General features: G+C 37.4%; 1 protein-coding gene across 1 annotated transcript in view; it reads right to left on the bottom strand.

Moving 5' to 3' along the window:
* Positions 1–16,409, bottom strand: part of LOC122575476 (suppressor of lurcher protein 1) — a 299,608-nt gene that overhangs the window by 268,388 nt on the left and 14,811 nt on the right. The window contains exons 3-4 of the mRNA XM_043744480.1: positions 14,826–15,037; positions 13,196–13,273 (exon numbers count right to left, since the gene is read on the bottom strand). Coding sequence (XP_043600415.1) covers positions 13,196–13,273; positions 14,826–15,037 — 290 coding nt within the window. The remainder of the gene's footprint in view (positions 1–13,195; positions 13,274–14,825; positions 15,038–16,409) is intronic.

The following is a 16,409-nucleotide window of genomic DNA, read 5'->3' as shown; positions in this document are numbered from 1 at the left end:
TCTACATCCGTTCTGAATTCGCTCACTACGAAGAAACAGACTCTCTTTGCAAATCCTTTACCCACAATCCGATTGTATACGACATTCCTGTGAAGAGTTCTCGGTAGCCGGACGCAAGAACAGGACACGAACGTTCTTAAAGAATGTGCGTTTGGCTAAAAAATTAATAGAGAAAGCTTCTTTGATTGTCCACCGACTTCGGTTGTAATACACGTCGCGTCGAAGCAAGTCGCGTGCGCACGGGCCAGCAGTCTAGTTGTCGTGAAATAGTCAAAAGGACGGCAATATTTAAAGAGGGCGGCGTCTCAGGTGTAACGTCAGTCGGAATAATCTAGAAGCGGAAGGTCCGGATGAAAGGTGAGAGAAGTAGACGCGGCGAAATTTATTGGACGGGCAGACTTTCAGCGAAATTTTAGTTGGGCTGGCTCACGACGGAGGCTGTTCAACTGCCGACTGGCCGTTTCGTTGTGGTTTGCCCGCTCATAGTTGAGAGCCGTGTGTCCAACGCAACTCACGTCGCGTCGTCGCGTGCCACGGTTTGATCGTTCTTCGTGAAAACGTTTTTAATCGTAAAGTGTCAGAGTTACAATGGCCCGATCTACAGCTGCGTAGAATAGACCGGACACGGACTGAAACGAAACTCGCACAGGTATAAAAAAGCGGCGAGATATCGAGCTTGGCGCAAGATCGCGCGCTTTTTTGCGTTCCAGCAAATTGAAAGGCTCGTTTGTCTTCGTTATTCGCCGAGTAGTCACCTCGCTTATAGAAAGAGATACGTACTCGGCGTGCTCGCGATGGATTTTTGCGAACGTGCAGGCGTCGTGCGTGACTTCACGGAGAATTTGTCGACTTCGTGATTGCGTGGTCGTGGCGACAAAGGGAAAAGAAACGGAAGCATTCATTCTACTTATCGTCGTTAACGATTTCGTGCGGAATACGTATTCTTAATGTTTGCCGATTTTAATGCACCGCGACTGTACGAACGACACTTAAGTGTACTAACTTTTCACTAGGTGCGATAAATTCCTTGTTACTTGCGTATGAATTTTTTGATTGGTCTCGAGTTTTGTTACTGTAATCACGATAATCGAGTTAACCCTATTACAGTTCCAACGAAACTGCAGAAAATTTCGTATGACGCGCACAATATATATTCATAGAAAAATTCAGTGGCAAGTGTCTAAATACGCGAGCCACTGTACGTGAAATCCGTAGCATGCATAGATAATTGACACAGCAGAGGCTCCTAATTAATCGAGCTGTGTATTTGTCGTATGACGCGTCACTAGCCCGAAACAACCGATTTCCTCGCTAAAGAGCTGTTTCGGTTGCGATATGTCGAGGAACAACCGATGCGTAAGCAGTCCATAATGTGACGATTATAATACGGCTCGGTAGAAGAATGAACCAGCGATCATTGATCGTATGTATTAATGCAGAGATAGTAGATATTTCAATATATTAGTTCGTAAGTATTTCTTTCTGGAAATAAAAATATTGCTATATAGAATAGAATTTTTTTGCTAAAGTTCTTGGGAAGAAGAATAAAGAAATTTTGGCCAACGTGGATCTGGAATTGAATATTTTTGGTGCAGGATGTTACAGCAGAGTACGGTTTATGATTTCTTTCCGCAAGTGGAGAATTAGCTTCCGAGCCATTAAGCATTAAGTGGTAGACTTTTTTTCTTGGTTCTGAAAGTTATTTCCAATGATTTTTATGACGCGATAGATACTCAACATTCTCACGCTTTCTTCCACCATTTAAGGACGGGAATAATATCTTTGTCAATTATTTTTCATCGTAAAAAATTTCAACGTTTTTTCTCGGTTAACGAAAACATAATTTATACACTGCGCACTGTATTAATGAACTAATAATTTTGGTTTATTAATATAATTCGAGCTTTACGCTTTATGTTTGTAGAAGCCGAGTAGCAACGGTTGAACCAGCAAACTTGGCGGAATTCTTACTGCAACTCCTTAAATTGCAGCGGGAATATTTTGCGTGAATATTTCTATATAAGTCGACTAATTTTCTCAAGTAGTGACTAAGCATTCTGGCTGCAACATCTACAAAGAATACAAACAATGCGTAACTCTCGGAATTTAAATCTCATAACTTTCCTGTGGTACAATTTATCTACGTTTGTCTGTATATATCTCGTAGTTCCTCCTCGTTACAATGGAATTTGCATATCTTTCTCGCAGAAATATATAATCAGCTCGGCTTTTTATTGCCAATAAGATTAATATTTTATAAATTATACGTCTTGCTAATTATGATTACGGCAGATAATATACTTGAACGACAATAGCGAATGAAAGATATACGCGTATTCTAGAATGTGAAATACGGGACATTTACAGATTGCGGAAATAACTCGAAAAGGCTCTGAATTAATACTGAATAATTAATTAATGATATATATGCATATACAAAATTTGCTAAAACGCAACAGCCATACGATTCTCGAAATAAGAAAAACTATACGGGTGACGAAGTTACGTGGCATAGAAATTAAGGTCAGAGGTCGCAGCCTTAACGTCATTAGTCACCGACATCCTTTTCACTAGGCCGACAGAAAACGTGCAAAACTACTAGCTCTCCAATAACGCTTCCTTCCTGAACGAAAAGGAATCGAACCGGCAAGGATTTTTTTTTCCTTTATTTTTTATTCTCTTCATTCGAGCGTTCCTTCGCAAGAAACATTCAAACGTTACATGGCAGGGTGCGCAGTTTATCGATTAATCGAGGAAAATCTCAGTTGCCCGATCTTTCTAATTTAATCGTCGTGATGGATACAAGCGGAGAACGGAATAAAATCGGCAGCGGACCGCTCGAAAAGAGAGAAAACTCGCTACGGATATGAAGTTGAACTCGGATGTGGCCTTGTGTAAGTACTGTTACGAAGCATCGATCGAAGCTGATCCTGAAGCCAATATCTCATCCTCGCTTGCGGTCTATTAGATTTCCACGGTTTCCAAGGGGTCATCGACTTCCCCATCCTTCTATTCCCTTCGCCACCAAGAAAAAGCTCCGGCGTAAATCGCGACTCTTTCCACGTCAACCTCTGAAAAGCACGCGAGATGGATCTTATACGTTTCCAGCATCAGCCGGTTCCAGCCTCATGACTCGCGCGTTTGTCGACTGTATCGCAAAAATCGATAACTATTCGCCAAATCGACCTGAATTACATACATTGACATCCTCGATCATTTGTTGATCATCCATTATACAACGTTTCGAGCTTGTAAATTTGAAAATTACGAACTAATTGTTAGAGTATATAGAGTAACAATGGTACGACCTGTAGACGAAAGGACCTAGAAAAATGAAGGATAGCTTCATAAACGAAGGATAAAGGCATCGTTAATTTTCGTCAAATTAAAAACCGAATTAAAAATAATGAAGTTGCAAGGAATTATTGAAAAGCAATAAAAAAGCGTCGTTCCATTTTTTTTTAACCTTGTAATTTTAATCTTTTTCAAGCTTTTAATCCATTTTGAACAATGAAATTTGTTCCGATCGCGACTAAAAATCGTTGCGTATCGACAGTCGAGAGAGAAATGCCAATGTTTTTGTACAGCATCGCGCATGGCAACACGTGTTCCAAAAAAAAAAAAAAAAAAAAAAAAGGAAAAGGGAAAAAAAGAAAAATGTATCTCGATGTGTCGAATCGTAACGATGCAAAACTTTAGCACTAAATCTCGACTGTTGTTTATCACGTGTATAATTTCATATGATATAACAAATAAATAGACACAGCTGTGCGTTCAATTCCCTTTTTGTTGTCGATTCTCCATCGAACGTCAATTCTTAAAAAAAAAAAAAAAAAAAACTATTATCTGCCTCGCCATAAACGACAGACGATGCTTTTTTGAAACACTATACGTTTGTTCCCAACGTTGTTCAATTTTCACGTTCCTCCCCGAAAACTGCTCTTTCATTCAGCCGCAAGAAAACAAGTTATTTCAGGTAATAGTAGTCACCGTTTCATCCGGTGCGCCGGACAAAATAAATACGAAACCAGCCGGTCCAGTCGGATAAATAAATCCCGTCGCCAAACTCTTTTAAAGCGTGTTTCGAGAGACGGTTTACGGGGTGGCGAGAAGGGAGAACATAGGGGCGAAGAGATCCGCGGTGAATTTTAACCTGGAGGCGTTTGCCGGACAAGTGTCTGTAATAGGCTCCTTGTGCCGCTTTTTTAACCGCCACTGCCGCTTTAGTACCCACTTTATCACGGTGTGGTCGTTTCGTTTCAAGTGGATTATTCTGCATCCGACGCATTGCCGCAGGTGGGCACGGTTTATAGCCCGGGTTATTACGATCAAACCTCATTCTGCACCATGTTGACACAATACTAGATGCTGCCAATGCAAAGCGTTACACTTACGTCCGATTGGTTGCTTTGTTCGCTTAAAACACGGCGCGGAATATGTTTTATATGGTCGGTATAAAAGATCTACTTGAATAAAAATATTAGAACGAAAATATTAACTCTACGAATTTTGTTGTATGCTTTGGCTGAAATTATAATACCAATCATTTTTCGTTAACGGTATAAGTAAATAGTGAAGTTGAAAAAATAATTGGGAACGTTGCCTGAATGCAATGAAATCGTTTAATAGAAGTACAGAATAAAATGCACAGGTGGAACGTATTTGGGGGGGGGGGAGAACGTTTACAATATTCAGAAAAAAAAGAAAAATTAATAAAGGATAAATATTCGTATATAGAACGGAAGTAATAAAATGAAATAAATCTTTATTCGTTCCACTGTTTAAATTGTATTTATAAAAATATAAATTCGCATGAACATCTGCGCTCTAACCTTCCCTACATATAAAACGTAAGTATTCCTATTTCTCGTTATATTTATATTCCATACTCGCGCAATGTTAAAAATTACAAAGACGTAGAATTCCACATCCGTTACTATTATGTAAATATCATTATTTATAGATGCAGAGAATACGGAAACCTAAAAATAAAATTTTCCATTGAAGGGCTACGTCGGTATACGTTATCGAGCAAACGTGATTCACCGAGGCTAAAAAGCCTTCTTTCATCGGCGCAACGAAATGTTGACAGTGTGAATTTGACAGCCATGTATCTACCCAGGCGTACGATCGATGAGTTATAGAAGCGTGACAATTCATTAGGAATTTTTAATGATACAATTCGTATCGACTATTGTCCTTTTTCATTGTGTTTCTGTTCGGCGCATCGTATGAAACATTACGAATGTGCTTGTGTTAGCGAAATATCGCGATATCGGAAGTTGGATGTATCAACAATGCGTGTATTTATTGGGATTTTCATGCGTTACGCTGAATGAATGTTTAAGTAATTTCATCAGTACAGAGGCAATCTTTTTTCACGAAAAGAATTTTTTATTTCGCGTTGTATCGTATAACAGAATCCATTCCAACGAAATTGGTAAATATCGTGTGCAATAATTCCGTAGCTTATTTAAACTGAAATGTCTTCTATATTTCTATAACTGGCCGGACCGCTGAATTTACCTTCAATAGCATCGTACTTGTCAATTATTTACGGAATTAAATTCATTTATTTTAGACGAAATCATGGAAGAACCTATAATTGATAAAAATTATCGTATGAAATATTCCTTCTTAGTATTCATTCTCGCGTTTAATTATGCAACATGTACACGTATATCAAATATATCTGTTCGATACACCACCAAAGCCACGGCTCTAATTAAAAGCTTCGAAATAAATCTCAAAGAGAGTTTGTCATATTTAAATTCAGTAGGCATAATGACCGCTTGATCGCTTCAGATCAAATTCTTTTGCGCAAATCGTAAGACACAACTTCTGCTGCCTATTTGTTCTATTCCTAAAGCTATTGTAAAACTTCTGTATTTGAACATTTTGTACAGAATGTTCGCTACTGTAAAGTAGCAAATTCCTTAGTCGGTGTTCCAATTTGTCAGCATTTAACCGCCATAAACGTCCTCGTGAAAACTACACGCTGATCAGCTTCGTTTTAAAGCAAACTTATATGAGAGTATACATCTAATAGAGAAACTTTTTATCAACTTGAACGAGAAAGAGAAAGTGTTCCCTGATGCAAAGCCAGGCGTAAAATAAGCCGGAAACAAAGTTACGTCATTGGAAAAGTTAACATCCTACGAAATGGCATATGCAGTAGTTTCGGAGTGCAGCCACTCCGGCGAGAAAATTGCAGAATTTCGATCCATCATTTCTCTTGATCTTATTTGGATTTTTATTTTCTTTTTTTTTTTCTTTCTTTTTTTTAGCGCAACTAGCCGTTTCGTTTCCACGCCTCCGAGTAAAACGTCATCAGAATTTACCGTCTCCTGTTCCGCTTTATCTGCCAGATACGTTATTTCTGCGACGGCGTAATTCGTATATACGTTTAGCAGAGCATTACCGGTGTCTACGAGCGTTATTTATTGCTTATTCCTTTCAGTCCACAGCAAAACAGTTGTATACGAGGAACCGTAAACTGATCCTAAATGTACAACAATATTGCGTCGCAGCCGCGAACGCCACGCCGCGAGTCTCCCACTCATTCTAGCTGAGAAAATTGGAAAACTTGTCCATTTTAGTCCGATGGAACAAGTTTGCCTATCTATTTATCCGCGTAATTAATTTCGTTGGCAATTACTTTATCGAGACGGCCTTTTCAGTTTTATCGTTCAAGGGGATATTGAAAGAACGTATGCAAATTCGAGCTACAACTTTGTAAAATGCTGAAACGGAACCAATGTTATGGTATGATATGATTTTTTAACGCTAATCGTTAGCCTTTGAATAACATACAATATATTGCCTAAGCTTGGAAACCGAAAGAACGTCGTTTTACTTTTTAAAAAGACATTTCGAAGGATACCTTAAGTTCAAACGTTACAGAGAATTCAGTGATAATCGCGCTTAGTAAACAAATTTTTCCATCGTTTAAGTACAATTATTATTTTAACTATGTGTACGTATCTACACCGTAGAAGTTTACTCATTTACATTCAATTCACGTTACGTTCAATCGAATATACGCATTCTGTATATAGAACAATATTTGGCCCTCGTTGAATTGCCAGCATTGTAAATGTCATGTGTAATATGGACGCGCTCCTATGTACAAAGAAAATAATTTGATCAAAGCATCGAGAATGGCCGTTTCCATCGTAAATGTAAAGTGAAGTTTGTATGTAATAACTGCCAAACATTTTGCATCGCTTTATTTTAACAAGCCTTTATTAGTATTAATTATTTTTCTATAAATATTTATGTAAATTTTAATGGTAATGGTGGCTAATTCCTGTCCAGCGGTATTTCTAACATATATCGATAACTTTGAATACAATCGTCCGTAAAATTTGATTACTTTGTTACGAACCCTTCGATTATTCTGCTTTTCTGTTCGAATATAGATTTAGAAACTACACTTATCGTATTATCGTGCAATAGAATTGCAAAATTGATCGTCGCTATTTATTTCCCGCGAGATGAATGTCACATTTTTTATTTCATAATGGAACATATTTTGTTCTGCCATTCGAATACAGAGATTTTCAATTGAACACGTCGATCGGAACGTTTCAGCGATACGATTCAATCGCGGCCCACCATTTCCACGATAAAGATAAAAAAAACAACCAATACCTCAAACATTCTTCACCGATACGTCGTTCCCCTTTCAATTTTAAAAGGCTCTCAAGACTCCACGGAACCTTTTCAAAACGAGCGCGTGCCATTACAGGCGGGAGAAAAAGGCCAAAGAAACTCGAGACTTCGGTGATTTTCCATAGCTCGAACCCCGATCAATTTCGTCACGAGATCATAAAATATTTTCGGAAATTGAGCTGGCAACGATATCGCGCAATAATACAGCGGGAAAAGTTCGCAGAACCTTAAAGCAGGGCGTACGGCGTTTCATCGTAGCAATTACTATTCCTCGTTCAGAGGAATTCTCCTTGTGCGGTCGGCAATTTTTCCGCCTTCCCGCGTCGAAAGAAACTTTATCACGTACTCACATTTTTACACCTACTTACATTTTATTACTCATATCTGTACACTGCCGCCATGAAGTGCACTTCTACTTTTAATAAATCTTTGATATCCGACATTGATATCTAAATTACGGATTTTAAGTCGGCCGCATCTTTAAAGAATATCGTTAACGTATTAGCAGCTCCCCCTATCCTACAGGATACCAAGTCAAACGGGTTATTACGATGTAATTCATCCATAATCAGTTTCCCAATGTCGAGCAAAACATAATGACCGACCTAGGATTTTTCAGCGAGGACGTATACATTACGCAAAAGGCCTCTATGAATGCTCGAATATTTGCGTGAGCCACTGTGTACTTATGAGCGACAGCGTACATCCAGTGCTGTGCAGGTGCTCCGATAATTTAGAGCACTTACCGGCTGGTGTAGAGCATACGAAAGTAGGTTCAGTATATAAGAGCATGCAGATACATCACGTACCTTGTTTTACGGTTACACCTAAGTATCGTGAAGAGGGTTAGAAGGGGGGTAAGGGTGCGGTAGTGCAAAGGCTTTCCACGCAGCAAACTTCTCAACGGAGCTAAGTCCCGAACACACTCGGGATACTGTTGTGCTGATAAAGGTTACCATTGCGCGCGTTCATGAGACTTCGTTGGTGTTGTTGCACCCCGTATTGCGCAGGATAGATTTACATTGGTAAACACTGTCACCCGGGGACCGTGTACAAATTGAGATTAAAGTTAAGCCGGCCCGAATATTGGAATTATTCGTCCTGCCGGATTAATCGAGATCAATTAAAGGGCATCGAACTTAGGTAATGATCACCAGTAACCATTTCTATAGATACAATTTAACGAATGTAAACGATTGCGAGAAACGTCGAGGAAACTGCTAAAACTTTGCTCTTTGTCACACATGGAACAGTATTGTACAACATACGGTTGCTTTAACTTCGTAAATCGAACGTTCATCCACACTAATTCTATCGGTCAGGGAACACTGATTTATTTAGTCAATCCACTAGCATCCTTGTTTTACTGGAGTTAGTTATTTTTAACTTAGCATCAAACTTCTTTCTACGAATTACGAGACGTTTCTCGTGATTTCTGACACTTCAGATTCCGGAAATTATATTCCAGTTGGAAGATAGCAAGGTTGCCTGTTAGAGAAGACGGCAATCATTCTGGCTGTATGTAACTTTTCTCATTTTACGTGTAGTTTAAAAAATATGTACAATAACAGTATTTCGATTGCGAAACATTGCTGTTGAACACTTTTTCGTTGAATCATATTCAATAATTTTTATCATTAATTTCAGAATCAATGGATTGCCGTTTAGCGAAATGTTGAACGTACTGTGCAACTGTAAATATTAACGATCAGTTGCCTTATATATATGTATAATTTTCGGGGACAGGAGTAATTAACGTATTTTATTTCAAATTTCATGCATGACGAATTGATACATATTATATCACAAAGATATAATGATTTCAAGCGATTGCGAGATGAATTTATTTTAATAAAGTGTAATTTATTTGTTTGCTTATGTTCTGCCATACTTCGCGCAAATTAGAAATCAAATACGATTGTGCGGTAATTTTTGAAACGAATTATATTACATTTTATATGCAGAATATTTTAATAAAAAAATCCAATTTATGTGAATGCATCGAAAACAATAGAGACAACGACACCAGGGATTTTAATCTTAATTACTTATTAAACAGAATGATCGCGTGATTGGGTAAAGTCTTCTTCTTTCATTGCCACTGAACAGAAAAAGGAACATGTCATTTTCATTTTAAGAAATGTAATTTTTTCGCACGAGTGAAATATCGCATGTCATGTAATTTTTTTTACAAATAACACCATATATTCTATTTTCATAGATAGCTCAAATTCTCTGGGCATTCTACATAAAAAAAGAATTGTGGAGTATTAGAAAGATTATTTAATTAAAAATTCCTGAAGCAGCTCAAACGCTCCGTGGAAACGTACATCGTTCCTGGAACGCAATGAAGAAGCGTGTCAGAAATCTTTTTTAATAAAGATATTTACATAGAAATATCTCATAAATTAATCATACCAGTTTATCTGAATAATTTTTTATACGGAATAACGGAATGTATGAAAGATAGTAGCAGATAATAGAACGCATATGGATCATTACGTGCGCAATAAAACATGACCGTAGCAAGAAGTTTCCTTTCAGTCTTTTTAGTATAACATTTTCTTTTATTACAACGAGAAACTGATATGAATTGCATGCTGTAACATCAATAGTACAGATGTTGTTTTCAACAGATGGAGATATATATGGTTCTACAGGGTGTAATTCTCCATAAAACAGACAAATGGAGTATAAATAATAAAAACTTTTTAAATGTGGTTTCGTTTTCGAAAAAATTGATTTTCCAAACATACGTTTACGTTATATGATGAGCCATCGATGTCCATCGGTTTACCTATCTCGGAGCACAAGTATACTTCGTGCAATTTCGAAATCGACTTTCTCGAAAACGATATCACGATGACTTTCAATTCCGTGAAATCGCTCGTTCTTTTTTAAATCGTCAATTTTTAATTTTTTTTTTTATACAAGTCTAACACGTATCGTATAGCAGTTAAGAGAGAGCATTATGAAACTCGGAAACGTTTGAAGCTTGCAAACTGTGCTTCCACTTTCTTTACCTGCTGTTTGTTTGCAGAACAACGTAAAATAAGCATCGAATTGTGATACACAAGAAGAATGGAAATATCAGCTGCTATGCGCGAATATCGATACGAACGTCAAAGTGAAGACTGGCGAACTCGTATACAAAGGCTGGATCACCTTGTACTTGTCAAGCGAATAATTTAGTTTAGTGCTTCTGCTCATAACCCGGGGAACTAGTTTTCATGAAAAAGATATAAAGTTCGTCTCTCCTTCGAGCTTTCAGGACGCGCGTTACACGCGGCTGATGACTCCGAAAGTACACACAACTTGCAAAGTTTATGCGACTCAGCCGGTAAAGTTATATTCGAAGAACTCCAGGAGAAATCATATCGCAGCGAGTATCAACCGTGTTGTTCGAGACATCAAAATAATCTGTTTGAACAACAGAAACAGTACCTATGCGCCGCTATTACGTTTGCTTTTCTTCGTCTGTAGAAAACTTTCCGGATAAAGTGAAATTTTACATCGGACATCGACGTTTCGTTGCTTCTGTACTTCGATTTATACATGTTTTATGCATGTCAATATCGTATATATCGTAGCGCGAAGTGTTTTTTCCTATACACTACGGTTTTATTTAAAAATATTGGATTCTTTTATACTGATAAAATAGGGCATATTCAAACTAAGCAATTTTTACTCTTTATTTCCAATTTGTTTACAAGGGACAATCTCCAAATCAATAATAATTGATATTCCAATAAACGAGATTTTACTGTACGAATGCGTGTCCCTTGATATTAATTTGATTTTAAATAAACAAGTACGTAGAATAATGTGAATATAATACGTCGGATCCAAATCAATGTATCGCCAACTGTAATTATTCATCTGTACATGATTTATATATTGTTCAATTATTTTGTGTCTGATACCATGTAAATTGATATTGATACACATGTCCAGCTACTAAATACCAGACATTAGATAAATTTCGACAGATCATGAATTAATAATCATTGCTCCCCATTAATATAATTACAGGAATGATCAATTATAAAATCGATAAATACGATTTACCAATTATTCAACGTATAATTCTATTTGCTTATGTTTTGCTCATTTTTTCGAAAATTATTATCTGTGAATTGTAACAGACTAACAAATAACAAAGACTATGCAAATAAATGATATGTTAGTATACAATATGTATCATATAATATGTGCACTACATACGCTAGACTAATTGGCAAGTTGATAGGTATTTTGGATTTAGTTACATTACCATTCCACAAGCGAGAGAAATTTTGGATTGCTGGAATGTTCCGCACCATTTAACTTTACAAGACACATTTCTCTCAGTGAGAGCTGATTTTCTGCTGAACCGCTTTCTAGATTTCGACTATTAAAACTTTTACTACCTAGCACAAATGGTAGAAGGGATAAAACAAATTGGAATGAAAAAAGCACGTAATAACAATGACTTTAAGAATGTACGAATAATAGGAATTGTAATGTATGTAGCCAACAATTTAGATTAACATAGATTATTTCCTATGACGTTCCAAGATTTATATACCGAGAAGAATGAAGATCACAGTTTTAATTAATTTACTCAATATCTTTCTATTGGGTTGGCAACTAAGTGATTGTGGATTTTGTCATTATCACCTAATGACGCAATAAATATTTGTTCAAAATTGGACTAATTATAACTCTTAATATACTATTACATGTAGTAGTAACAAAATTAATCTACGCAACTGTATATTATATTTATATGCTTACCTTGCATTTAATTAACTGCATAACTCTGACGTCTCTATATTCAAAACATTCATCGTACTTACGTGACGTATATAATTGAAACAAATTCTCCATAAAATGTGAATTTACGACACTTTCAAGATTCTCAATTTTCCAAATATGAAAAAATAAATTCCAATAGACTACAGCTTGTACTTTCAGATTTATCGAACTCAAAATATAAAAATTATTATTGCGTGTCAATAGCGTCACAACTCAAAATAATTCAGAGAGATCGCAAGAACATCGGAACCATGAAGGGGACAGAAATGGCGCAAATAATATTTGATTATTCTTTTCCAAAGTCTACTTTTTTTTACTAACATTATATGTATAGTAAATAGTTTCTTGGAAGCTTCCAAATAGCTTTTCGCTTTTACTGAGAAACTGTCTCACTTGCAAGGTACACGTACAATATATAAAAAAAAAAATGATCCTAAAATGCCAATTAAAATCCCCTCAAAACCGTCTCATCTACTTTAGCCGTTTGATTATACATTTATATCTTTTCAATCTGAGCTATCGAAACAACTAACTGTGCTAATAAATCGGCACTTCTTACTTTTCCATGCTGAAGCATATATCTTGTCCGTCGTTTCTGTGAATCCTTCGGATTATCTCCGAAGTAGTCACTTACCGACTGAATACTATAGGACGATAATCGGATAAATGGAAAATTATTGATTGAGAGGGATAATAAATCGACGACATAGAGTGATATACTTACTGGTAGCGCTGACAGCCGGTCCGATGACCGAGTGCTTGGGGTTACCGGTAACGGCCCCTGGGACGACCTTGTCCGGCTCTGAAATACATTATTGTAATTATCCTCGGAATATACAGTGCCGTTAATTACAGTTGGGAGTCGCGTATGCGAATGGAACATGGCCAATCTACCTTAGCAAACGGTCCCCATTCATGATTTATTACCTCATAAATAGTCAGCCGGGCAAACCATCCTTATTCCGCTCGCAATTTCGTTTACGACGCGCGGGAAAACCTTCATTAATCATGTGATCGTTATAAAAATTATTATCAACAAAATTCGACGATGTCCCCATTTAACGAAGGGAACGACAAGACAGGTGGAGCGACAGAGAAACCGGCGTCAATGTCAAGAGGTCGTTAATTAATTTGACCGCGATTAACATGTCAGTAACGCGTAAGGAGGTTGAACCAACAAGGGATACCAATGTTATCGTCCGCGTAATAACGAATTTATGCAAATAGACTGTCGCACCGATAACACGTTCCAAGGAGGTGACAGATTTCGTGCTTCGTTGGTATTTCTCGAACGAGAGGAGCTTACAGAAATTATCTAAAGGGATAGCAATTGGGTGGATAAATGAAAAGTTAAAGAGCAGTTTAACCAAAGCTCTGCTTTACGGTATGTCGGAAAGCTCTGAATTCTGCTTTACCGATAGGGTGAACGTAAGGGTTGAAAGCTTCTCGCAAGTTCTGCTTCGAAGCGCTTTCGTGTTTGATCTCAGCGACGCTCTTCGTGGAGCTTGCAAAGCGATTACTCCGATGAATCTATGATACCGACGACAGAGACTGCAGAGTATCGGATTTGACAACGCTTGTTTAATAATGTTTCACGTTTATCTATTCCTAAAACCGAGAACTATCTGTTTCAAAACCTTGTTAAAATTCACGGCTATTGTTATACAGTCAGTTTCGTTATTACGTTAAATTTTATTGTATAATCTGCTTTACCATTTCCAGTTAACCGCGATACATAAGTCATGAATTATTATAGAAAAAGTTGGAGCGACGATAAATATGAATGAAACTATTTTCCCAGGATTTTTCAACAGAAACGCGTTTTATTTTTATTGCATAGCATTCATCAAACAGAAGAACGATTATTCCGTAGAATATTATTGCAACTTCTGATTCTGATTAAGATTAATAGGTGGCCGTAACTTTTTACAGTCGAGAAAAGATTTTCGCCATTCGTCATTTAGAAACCACAAACTTGCTTAACACTGGTGAAACGAACTTCGCAGAAATTTCGAACAATCTGAGATGTCAGCCACGGAATCACCGTAAATTTCGACTGCAAAAGTTGAGAAACACGAGTGAACCGGGCGTCGATTAAACCACGGAAATTGATGCATGAAAAATGAAGGAGTTCTGGTAATGACAGAAAATTCCAGAGAGTCGACTACAATTCTACGATGACAATTCGCACGCTAATGATTCCTTAAGACTTTGGCTTTCAGCGACTGTAGCTCGAAGCTTTTGATTATTCAAACAACACGGTATGACGGAAATTCAGATGGAATCGAGGGGAAGAGATGGTTTATATCGGTGGATTTTCATAATGTCAGGAAACAGTGTCTTTCGTTACCCACCAGGATGCGGCGCATCGTCTAATGGCTGGAATTGGAACATCGCCTTGAAACCCTGGCCCGGCCACTCGGAATTAGCCACGAACTCGACGTACAGGTCTGACCCGGTGCTGAGTACTTCCACTTCCGTTCCTTGGTTGCAGAGCACAGCTATTGTGGGCGCCCCTGAATCCGTACCGTCGTGCACCCTGATTAAATCCGCTCTATTCAGGCAACTGCAACAGAATACCTTTCGTTAAAAGCAACTTATTGGCATGTTATCCTTCGTGAATAACCAAACCGAAAGTCGGGTGATTCGTTTCGTCCCTGGCAACGCGACGCGTATAAGGTGCCTATGTCATGAAGCGATACATATCGCTGAATTACGTAATTTTCTTACGATGATAAGAAACTTGTTGCTACGGCGCGTTATTGATTTGCGTAAAAGAAGCAGCGAGGATTTCTTCCTGCGAGCTTCAATTGTTCGTTCATTAGCTACCTCCCACGATTTTTCTTTAACCGATTCCGATCTAGTCGCATCATTTCTGTCTCGGCTATTGCCGTGTCGACGACAATGTGGCTTGCGATTTATTTTATTTGTTTTATGGCTCCTAGATGTATTCAATTTGGGTAATTCGACGTCTTTGGGAGTGGAGGCCGAATGCTAAATCGATTGTTATGTAAATTCGAACGTTTCTCATGGATGTCGCGACCACAGGGAGTTGGAAGTAAAATCGAACGAGAAATCTTTTCTGATGTGCCCCGTTGTAACGAGATATCCGTGTACGCGTAACGATTGAAACTGGGGAAGGTGCAACTCTAGCGTTTCTACGAAGATAAAAGTTTTTAGAGCGCAATGAAAAATTCCAAAGTTTCGTATAAATCGTGAAATGAAACGAAGCGACATTTGCTCCGTATTCCTTTGCCGCTTCGCCTCTTAATTAAATGTTTGTATTACGATTTGACAGCTTTCACATCGCAGTAAAAATACGAGAAGGAACGTAGTATAAAGTACGCAGCGCAAATCGTTAATTTTGGAGAAGCATAAAAGTGGAAAAAAAAACATTAATGTTATTTCATTTTCACCGAAATGTTTCATCGCGAAATATATTGATATTAAGTTAGTTTCTCTACAGGCTACAATTTATTAAATTTCACAATTATCGTAAAGCGTGAAAATTAGGGTTAATATATTAAAATACGATAGATTATTTAAATACTTTAACTCGGAGTCGTCCGTAAAAATGTTGGAAGGAATTTAAGAGTTCAATTAAATTCTCGTTTAAAAATAATTTAAGAGTTACGTTCTATGTAGAACGTCCTGTCCTAAAGCGTTTCTATTACAACTGTACAGAATCACCTATCACCATTTACTTCTTCGTTTTTTAACATTTCAAATTAATTAATCCACGTTGTAAGTCGCGTTCGCTACAGACTACATCCCGTTTGTGAGAAAATTGAATCTTATGTAACTGACTCTCATTCGAAAAATAATAGATTTTAATCTCGAGATACGATTACAGAAATACCGAGATCGATTTTCTCTAAAAAAATTCTATTTTGTAAGACGATCGAAATAAGGCCCACTATGAACATGTTATTTTATAA

The sequence above is a fragment of the Bombus pyrosoma genome, linkage group LG15 (assembly GCF_014825855.1).
Source record: "Bombus pyrosoma isolate SC7728 linkage group LG15, ASM1482585v1, whole genome shotgun sequence".
NCBI classification, from domain to species: Eukaryota; Metazoa; Arthropoda; class Insecta; order Hymenoptera; family Apidae; genus Bombus; species Bombus pyrosoma.
Note: the sequence above shows the minus strand (reverse complement) of the source record. Positions and strands in the feature narration are given on the sequence as shown.